The 9,704-nt window shown below is 35.8% G+C and overlaps 1 protein-coding gene across 10 annotated transcripts in view; it reads left to right on the forward strand.

The window, feature by feature from the left end:
* The window catches only part of CLOCK (clock circadian regulator), a 111,564-nt gene that overhangs the window by 69,012 nt on the left and 32,848 nt on the right, over nt 1-9,704 (forward strand). For all 10 annotated transcript variants that reach the window (XM_010859680.1, XM_010859681.1, XM_010859682.1 and 7 more), the window contains 5 exons: nt 1,815-1,935; nt 5,320-5,433; nt 5,570-5,688; nt 7,448-7,530; nt 7,740-7,846. In XM_010859680.1, coding sequence (XP_010857982.1) covers nt 1,815-1,935; nt 5,320-5,433; nt 5,570-5,688; nt 7,448-7,530; nt 7,740-7,846 — 544 coding nt within the window. The remainder of the gene's footprint in view (nt 1-1,814; nt 1,936-5,319; nt 5,434-5,569; nt 5,689-7,447; nt 7,531-7,739; nt 7,847-9,704) is intronic.

Raw genomic sequence — 9,704 nt, forward strand, 5'->3', positions numbered from 1 at the left:
TAGTGGTAAAAAACTCGCCTGCCAATGCAGGAGACATGGGATGTGGGTTGGATCCCTGGGTCGGGAAGATTCCCTAGAGAAGGGCATGGCAACCCACTCCTGTATTCTTGCCTAGAGAATCTCATGGACAGAGGGGTCTGACAAGGCTACAGTCCATGGGGTTGCACAGAGTCAGACATGACTGAAGCAACTTAGCATGCACACATACGTGATCTCACTAAAGTTTTATTGTCCATGGTTCTTATGGACTGGTGCTGTCCTATTCGCTTTGGATTCCACAGCCATGTCACATTGTCGGCAACCTCTTGCTGGTCAGATTACTGTTGATTAAAGCCATATCTTAGCATAGATTATAATGCTCAGCATGTAAGTCAGCTTTTTCGGGAAGAGGTTGTTTATCTTTTTTTTTTTTAAACTTTACATAATTGTATTAGTTTTCCCAGAATATTGGATATAAAAGCAAAAATAAACAAATGGGACCTAATTAACCTTAAAAGCTTCTGTACATCACAGGAAACTATTAGCAAGGTGAAGAGACAGCCTTCAGAATGGGAGAAAATAATAGCAAATGAAGCAACTGACAAACAACTAATCTCAAAAATATACAAGCAACTCCTACAGCTCAACTCCAGAAAAATAAATGACCCAATCAAAAAATGGGCCAAAGAACTAAATAGACATTTCTCCAAAGAAGACATACAGATGGCTAACAAACACATGAAAAGATGCTCAGCATCACTCATGATCAGAGAAATGCAAATCAAAACCACTATGAGGTACCATTTCACACCAGTCAGAATGGCTGCGATCCAAAAGTCTACAAATAATAAATGCTGGAGAGGGTGTGGAGAAAAGGGAACCCTCTTACGCTGTTGGTGGGAATGCAAACTAGTACAGCCACTATGGAGAACAGTGTGGAGATTCCTTAAAAAACTGGAAATAGAACTCCCTTATGATCCAGCGATCCCACTGCTGGGCATACACACTGAGGAAACCAGAAGGGAAAGAGACAGGTGTACCCCAATGTTCATCGCAGCACTGTTTATAATAGCCAGGACATGGAAGCAACCTAGATGTCCATCAGCAGATGAATGGATAAGAAAGCTGTGGTACATATACACAATGGAGTATTACTCAGCCATTAAAAAGAATACATTTGAGTCAGTTCTAATGAGGTGGATGAAACTGGAGCCTATTATACAGAGTGAAGTAAGCCAGAAGGAAAAACACCAATACAGTATACTAACGCATATATATGGAATTTAGAAAGAGGTTGTTTATCTTAAAGCATGACTTTTTGACAGTGGGATACAGGTTAGATGACTGGAAAAGATGAAATAAAGAAAGGACACATTGGGCGATTGAACTGACGTCAAAGTCAAGTCTTCTCTTCATGTAGCCTGTGGGCCGTCCTGTGGTCCTTTATTTGTAGCGTATACCCCGCTCACCAGAGATTGGTGTGTATAGTAAGGCTATATCTGGTAGCCAGAGATTCTTCTAATAAGCTTTCTTAGTCCTGTTATATTTTACATGTTCACATGTGGTGAAACTTACAAGTTACAAAACTTTCAAAGGTCATATTGATCATGAATCTGATGATGCTCGTATCAGAGACAGTGAGATTATGGAAACTTTTTTCACCTTCTTAATCTTGTCTTTTGAGTTGTACTCTGAAACTTGATATTTGTCACTGTTTACAGATAATGAGATGTCAACCATATGCTCGTCTGGTGTTTAAGAGTGATTATATATTTTTAAAATAAATTTCTCTTGAATCACTGTAATTATTTAATTTTTAAAAATTTCTTTTTTAGTCAGATCTTGTGGATCAAAGTATATTTAATTTTATCCCAGAGGGGGAACATTCAGAAGTTTATAAAATACTCTCTACCCATCTGCTGGAAAGTGATTCATTAACCCCTGAATATTTAAAATGTAAGTAGTACCTCTTAAGCGAAAAGTTAAACGGATTTGGTTGCATTATCCTTTACTTTTGTAATTTCTTGACAGATATGTTTAACCAAATTAATACATAGCATCATCCCAAATCCCCTGTTAGATCCTTTTTAAATATTAAAATATAATGGAATTATGACCATGTTAAAAGTCTGAACTCTGTTCCAGAATACAGTGAAATCTCATCTGTTATAATATGCCATAAAACTATTTTACAGAAAAATGGAACTCAGCAATATATTCTTATTAATGTTTATATAAAATCTTACTGTAGTAAGAGAAAATAAAGGGTTTTTATTTTCACCATCACTAACCAATTGAACACTGAAACTATGAGACAAAACATGTTTTTTATAAAATTACTTAAAGAAATTTTGTGCTCTATTAAGCAGAATTAAACAATAATTTATTGGATATGTCTAATGCAGAGATGCAGGTTTGATTTCTGGGTTGGGAAGACCCCATGGAGAAGGAAATGACAACCCACTCCAAACCACTCCAGTGTTCTTGCCTGGGAAATCCCATGGACATAGGAGCCTAGCGTGGTACAGTCCATGGGGTCGCAAAAGAGTCGGACATGACTTGGCGAGTAAACAACAAAGCAGCAGTGTAACAGACACTTGTGCTATGTAATAGAAATGCCAAGAATAGGGAAGTGTAGTCCTGCCTTTAATAAGTATAAAATGTTGTCGTGTAATCTGACTTTTCTTCTAGATTCATTGACCAGAATATCTGGTCAATGAATATCTTGTTTTCTTTTCTTTCTTTTTTTTTTTTTTTCATTTTAAACTGGAAGATAATTGTTTTACAATGTTGTGTTGGTTTCTGCCACACAGCAATGTGAATCAGCCATAAGTATACATATGTCCCCTCCCTCTGGAACTTCCCTCCCACCCCTCGTTTTCTTGAATAAATTATCCTGTGTAAAGTCTGAAATCATGACAGCTCTACATTTGGCCATTAGCTATTAGATGTCTTCTTTAACTACTTTTTTCATGGCTTTTAAATTTTGACTTTTCTTATAGTGGTGATGGTTTAGTTGCTAAGTCATGTCCAACTCTAGCAACCCCATGAACCATAGCCCACCAGGCTCCTCTGTCCGTGGGATTCTCCAGGCAAAAATACCAGAGTGGGTTGCCATTTCCTTCTCCAGGGGATCTTCCTGACCCAGGGATTGAACCCAGGTCTCCTGCATTGCAGGCAGATTCTTTACCATCTGAGCTACAAGGGAAACTAACATTAATCATTTTAAAGTTTCTTCATATTTTGAATCTTTGATTATGTAGAACATTAACTGTTCAACAGTTGAGATACACATATACACACATGTAAGTATGTGTGAATGTATGTTTTTGATAAGAATAAATAGCCTTTCAGAAGAAGTTGAGAGTAGTTAAGAGACCAGGAGAATACATTTGAAGCTTATTTATACTTGTTAAAAAACCAAATTCTTCTATGACACGACTAAGCGACTACTCCTTTCATCTAGGAGAAAGATTTGGGTTGGATATAGTGATGCAGAGGCCAGTTATACGCCTGTAAACAACAGTATTTGAAGTCAGTTCAGTTTAGTTGCATCCCACTCTTTGCGACCCAATGGACTGATATACAAAATAAAGTTATTTCCACAGATGAAAAGGATGTTTCATGCCAAAGGAATGAACATGATTTAAAACAGAGGGGAATTGCTAGGAAAATTCAGGATTCTCCAAATAGGTCATTTGTATCATCATGAAGGTAAGGTAGTACAAGTGGTGTGTTTGTGTCTAGAGAAGGAAATAAAGCCTGATATTTCATCCTTAACAGTTTGGTTTTTATTTTTTACTTCGTTGAGAAGCCAGCAAAAAGGGGATTTGGGTGGTTTTGTGGTTCAAAAAGAAAATCTCTCAGGTGGAAAATTTTGGGAAAATGACTAGACTTGAGTTAAAAAGGACAGCAGTAGAAGTAAGGATGGAGAAGAAAGCGTGCCTGTGAGTGTTGAGGTGAACTAGGTAGGACTTGGTGTTAGCCACTGGTGTCAAACCAGCTAGAGATCATCAGTGGGGAAGGTTTTAGGAAGAAGGTAAGAGTTTGAACTTGCTGAGTTTAATGATAAACCCATTGATAATAATAACAGAAGAGTATGAGTTGGATACTGTAAGTGGAGAGGTGTTATTAGTCCTTGAGTACTGAAATAATAATGAGGAAAGTAATACAATCTAAGAGTAGTAGGCAAGGGTGAGTCTGAGTGGCAAGAGTGTGGAGGCATAGAGAATACATTTTTGCAGTTACCTAGATGCAAGGTCATTTACATCGGTACCAGAATGGTGGTACTGGCTGCTCATGTGGAAAAAATGACTCACCAGAGCGTTCTTGGTGTAATAAAGAGCAGATCCTGGTTACAGATTTAGTTTTTGAGCTGGTGATACAAAGAGAACAAATTGATATGATTTCTAACTAAGGAGATAGGACAGAGGGGAATGACAGCCGCCTTAGGAAGATAGAAGGAAAAATTCACTTTCAAGTATTTTGAATTTAAGTTACTGATGGAACAGTCAGGTACAAATGTCCTGAAAAATAGTGATATGAGACTTGGTCTTACATAAAATGTTAAAATTGGTGAGAGAGATTTAGGAGTAAATAAGTTTGTCAGTGCTGGTAAGTTTGTAAAGCATAATAGATTACAATCAAAAGAACTTTTGTGAATGTCTATAGTTTGTTGACTGATTAATAGAAGGGAGAGAAATAGTCAATAAGGTAGGAAGGTAAGTTTCATGCTATGGGAATGAAAACATGTGAGTTTTAAGAAAAGGTAGAAACAATGAAGAGCACTTTCTGTAGAAGTGTGAGGGCAAAAGCCATAATACATGAAGTTAAGGAGGGTGAACATACGGAAACTAGAGCACATAATGAGAAGGAAGGAGATCTGTGTTACTAAAAACAATAGCATGAAAAAAGACCTGAGTAAATTTAAAAGTAGAAGGTAAGGACCCAAAGAAGACATATGTGAATGCTAAAGGAATGAATGGTTCTGGTGGTCCTAGAGAAGGAAGATGGGAAAGACTGTTTAAAGTAGAGATAAAAAAAAATTGGACTAGGAAGCAAGACCTTTCTTTGAGATTAGAGTGATGAATGACAAGGAAGGACAAATAAAAATGGAGGGAACATGGAGTTACTTGTATCAGAAGATCTGTCTTCTTTATTAAGGACAACGTGAGATCATCTCCTGAAGAGACTCTGCTTTTATGGACTGAACACAATGTCATTGAGGACTTCTGTATGAGAAAATAGTAATTGTAAACTTACAAAACTACTAGAATCTTACTTTGTGTGGCTTATTTATGATAAATCACAAAATACATTATATTTTTTCTCTTATTTCAGCAAAAAATCAGTTAGAATTTTGTTGTCATATGCTTCGAGGAACAATAGACCCAAAGGAACCATCTACTTATGAATATGTGAAATTTATAGGAAATTTCAAATCTTTAAACAGTGGTAAGTTAAAATGCTTCTCTTACAATATTTTTTCACTTGTTGTTATTTTAAGCTCTTAAAGACAAATGTTCAAGTATTAGTAAAAACTAGATTTTTACTGGAGTAACTGATGGTATTCATTTCCTTATTGCTTTAGTATCCACTTCAGCACACAATGGTTTTGAAGGAACAATACAACGCACTCACAGGCCTTCTTATGAAGATAGAGTTTGTTTTGTAGCTACTGTCAGATTAGCTACACCTCAGTTCATTAAGGTATGTTTCTGTTTCCCAGAAGGGTTTCACTTCATATTAGGGGTCCTATCTGTTGTTTTTTTAATTGTTCCCAGATACTTCCTGTAAACATTAAAGTAGTAATGGCCATGAGTCATTAAACATGTATGATCATAATATTTTTGAAGCAAATAGTGAGTTATCAAAGCACTCATCAAATTATAGAACTAATTTTTTGATAATATACCTTGTGTTGGGTTGGCCAAAAATTTCATTTGGGTTTGTGAAATTTTTGGCTGTTAACCAGTGGTTATATATCACCATTGTCCTGCTTTTGTGCAAAATTTTGAGGTGCTTTTGTTGTATAGTTCACAAATACATTAAAGGGGAACGGCCAAAGATTGCTTTTGAAATTTTCTTTTGAAATACACAGGTGACCTTATTACATTTAATTTACCTTTTCAATTTTAAAAGTCAATTAAATAATTTTATTTTTATATCCTGGGTCCAGGAAGTAGATGGTTAGTAGTAAAGTCAGAAAATGAAAGACTTCAGTAACCACAAAGTGGCTGAAAATAAGCCAGGCTAAGATTTTAAATTTAGGGAAATACCATAGGACAAAGTACTGAATTAGCAGTTAGAGGATCTTAAACCACTCTGACTCTACTCGTTTTGATCGTAGGAAGTAATGGTGGTGGTACCATGCTTTTTGGATGCTTACCACATGCTGTTTACGTGCATTATCTCATCTAATACTTACAAATGGTGATATGATCACCATTTTATATGTGAGGAAACTGTGGCTTAGGGAAGTTAAGTTACTTACCCAGAGTCACAGCTATTAAGTAGTAGAACTGAGATTGATTCTAATTCCTTTTTTTCCTAAACCCAAACTCTTAATCACTACATTGTGCTGCAGAAGGTCATTCAAGAACAGGGGCAGGTTGGAATACATTGTTGCATACGACTAGAGCCTAGGGTTACTGTGAATGGAGGGAGGGTAGGGATGTTGAGAGATGAGGTTAGAAAAGTAAGCAGACGCTGGCAGTGATGCATGTTTTTTTCTTTGTTGTTTGTTTCTCCTTGTTTAGATTTTGTCCTAATGGAATGAGCAGCCATTAAGATTTTTCTGTTAGGGAAATTATACAATCATGTTTGAGTATTTATAAGGTCATTGTGGCCAAATAGAAGATGAGTTGAAGGACAGGGAAACTTGTTTGGAATATTTTGCAATAATGTGAGCCAGTGGTGGCAACTAGAGTCTAAACTAAGACCCTGAAGATGGATGGGATTGAATAGATTAAAAAAAAAAAACCAACAACTTAGAAGGTGAAACTGAAAGGATTTAGCAGTGGCCATTTAGATGGTGAAAGGTGAAAATGAATGTATTGTGACTATTAGATTTTAGACTTAATGGCACAGTACAGGTATGCCTCCATTAATGAGATGGAACATTATGTAACTGGATATGAGGATTAAAATAGTTGGTTCATTTTAGGACATGTTGAGTTTGTGGTATGTGGAAACATCCAGACAGAAATATAGAACTATAATTCAGGAGAGAGATTAGAATGAGACTTTATAGGCATGTGAGTGAATAGAGAAATGTGTGGAGTGAGAAGTACTCCCCCAGAAGCCTGCATGTGTTTATTGCCACATTCCTTAGTACTAGAAAATAAAAATGTTTTTTTAAAGAAATGTTTAAGGAAAAGTTAGCTAAAAATGACTTATACAGATGCAATATTTAATAATTTGCTGAGTACACAGAAAAGTATTTCTCAATTTAATTATTTATTTGTAGGAAATGTGCACTGTTGAAGAACCCAATGAAGAGTTTACATCTAGACATAGTTTAGAGTGGAAGTTTCTATTTCTAGATCACAGGTAACTCCCATTTTTAAATTCTATAAAAAGATCAATCATTATAATTCTTGAAATTATTGGATTTAAAAGACAAACTTTTTCTAGACAGGATGCTCAAACTCATTATCCATTATTTAAGAAATAAAGTTTCCTCCCAAAATTGGTTTGTAGTTGAGTACTTTTTATTAATGGAAAAAGTCATAATATTGATTGTTTTATATGTAATTCAGGGCACCACCCATAATAGGATATTTGCCATTTGAAGTTCTGGGAACATCAGGCTATGATTACTATCATGTGGATGACCTAGAAAATTTGGCAAAATGTCATGAGCACTGTAAGTAGATTTTAATACTTCGGGTGGTAATACTTTTTTTAATCTGTAAATAACTATCATATTAATAGAAGGTGGTAAAACAGACCATTTTTGTATTTTTGAAATGTATTGGAAAAATTTCTTTTGTATGCATAACTACTTCTAATAGGAATCCTAGATCAAGTCTAAATTAAACTTCCTCCCATTTTATATATTTCAATCTATAGTAGTTAAGTACAGGTTTATAATATGGCATCTAATAAACCTTGTTTTGAAATATAGAAGTTCTATATTTAGAGTAAGAAGTAGATTGCTTTGAAAATTATAATATTAGAACACTATTTCATGAATTTTTATTTCTAGGCATGTGAGTCTGCACAGGAGGTAATGCCACATTTAAAGAATCTCTTATAGAAAACTCAGTGAGTGCTTCATAATGTTACCTTCCATTGTTATATTAACAGAAGGAACATTATCATCTCGTTTTGCCCTGTTCTGAACAACTTACATGTATTATTTTCATTATTCATAGTCACAGTTGTATAATAGAAAGTAGGTCTGTTATTATCTCTACAAGTAAACTGAGACAGAAAAAGGCTAACTAATTTACTTACAGTCCCATAACATTGGTGGCAGACATCAAAAAGTCTACAAACAAATGCTGGAGAGGGTGTGGAGAAAAGGGAATCCTCTTACACTGTTGGTGGCAATGCAAACTAGTACAGCCACTATGGAGAACAGCGTGGAGATTGCTTAAAAAAATGGAAATAGAACTGTTGTACCACCCAGCAATCCCACTGCTGGGCATACACACTGAGGAAACCAGAATTGAAAGAGACACATGTACCCCAGTATTCATTGCAGCACTGTTTACAATAGCCAGGACATGGAAGCAACCTAGATGTCCATCAGCAGACAAATGGATAAGAAAGTTGTGGTACTTATACACAATGGAATACTACTCAGCTATTGAAAAGAATGCATTTGAGTCAGTTCTAATGAGGTGGATGAAACTGGAACCTATTATACAGAGTGAAGTCAGAAAGAAAAACACCAATACAGTATATTAACACATATATATGGAATTTAGAAAAATGGTAATGATGATCCTATATGTAAGACAGCAAAAGAGACATAGATGTAAAGAACAGACTTTTCTGTGAGAGAAGGTGAGGGTGGGATGATTTGAGAGAATAGCATTGAAACATGTATATTACCATATGTGAAATAGATGACCAGTACAAGTTCAATGCATGAAATAGGGCATTCAAAACTGGTGCACTGGTACAACCCAGAGGGATGGGATGGGGAGGGAGGTGGGAGGGGATTCAGGATGGGGGATACACATACACCTGTGGCTGATTCATTCCGATGTATGGCAGAAACCACCACAATATTGTAAAGTAATTAGCCTCCAATTAAAAAAACAACAAACATTGGTGGCAGAGAGAGGATTAGAGTCTGGACCTACTCCTTTACCACATGCTGTTTGTTCATTCTTTGTTTCAGAAGTTTGTTTTAATAGGTTTCATTTGCCTCTCTGATCCTCCTTCCCAAATCTTTCCATTTTGAGTATCCTCTAAAGCTTAATTAGATATTTAATGTACCTTCATGTCTTAGGCTGGTTTATAAACCTCTATGAAAATAAAGCATGTTATATAATATCACAAAAGAAATATTTTTCACTTTGAGTGATATGGGCACTAGCCTCTGTGATGTATTAAAAAATCTGACACCTCTATTAACTAGCTGGATAATTTTTGACAACCAGTTTCAAGTATGTAGACTTTGATTTCCTCATGAATAGTGACGGGTTGGAGGAGAGAGAGCGAACATGATTCCGGTCCAGCCTGTCTTAAGGTTTTATCCACTGAATACC

This window comes from Bison bison, unplaced genomic scaffold (assembly GCF_000754665.1).
Source record: "Bison bison bison isolate TAMUID 2011002044 unplaced genomic scaffold, Bison_UMD1.0 scf7180017864458, whole genome shotgun sequence".
Classification (NCBI taxonomy): domain Eukaryota; kingdom Metazoa; phylum Chordata; class Mammalia; order Artiodactyla; family Bovidae; genus Bison; species Bison bison.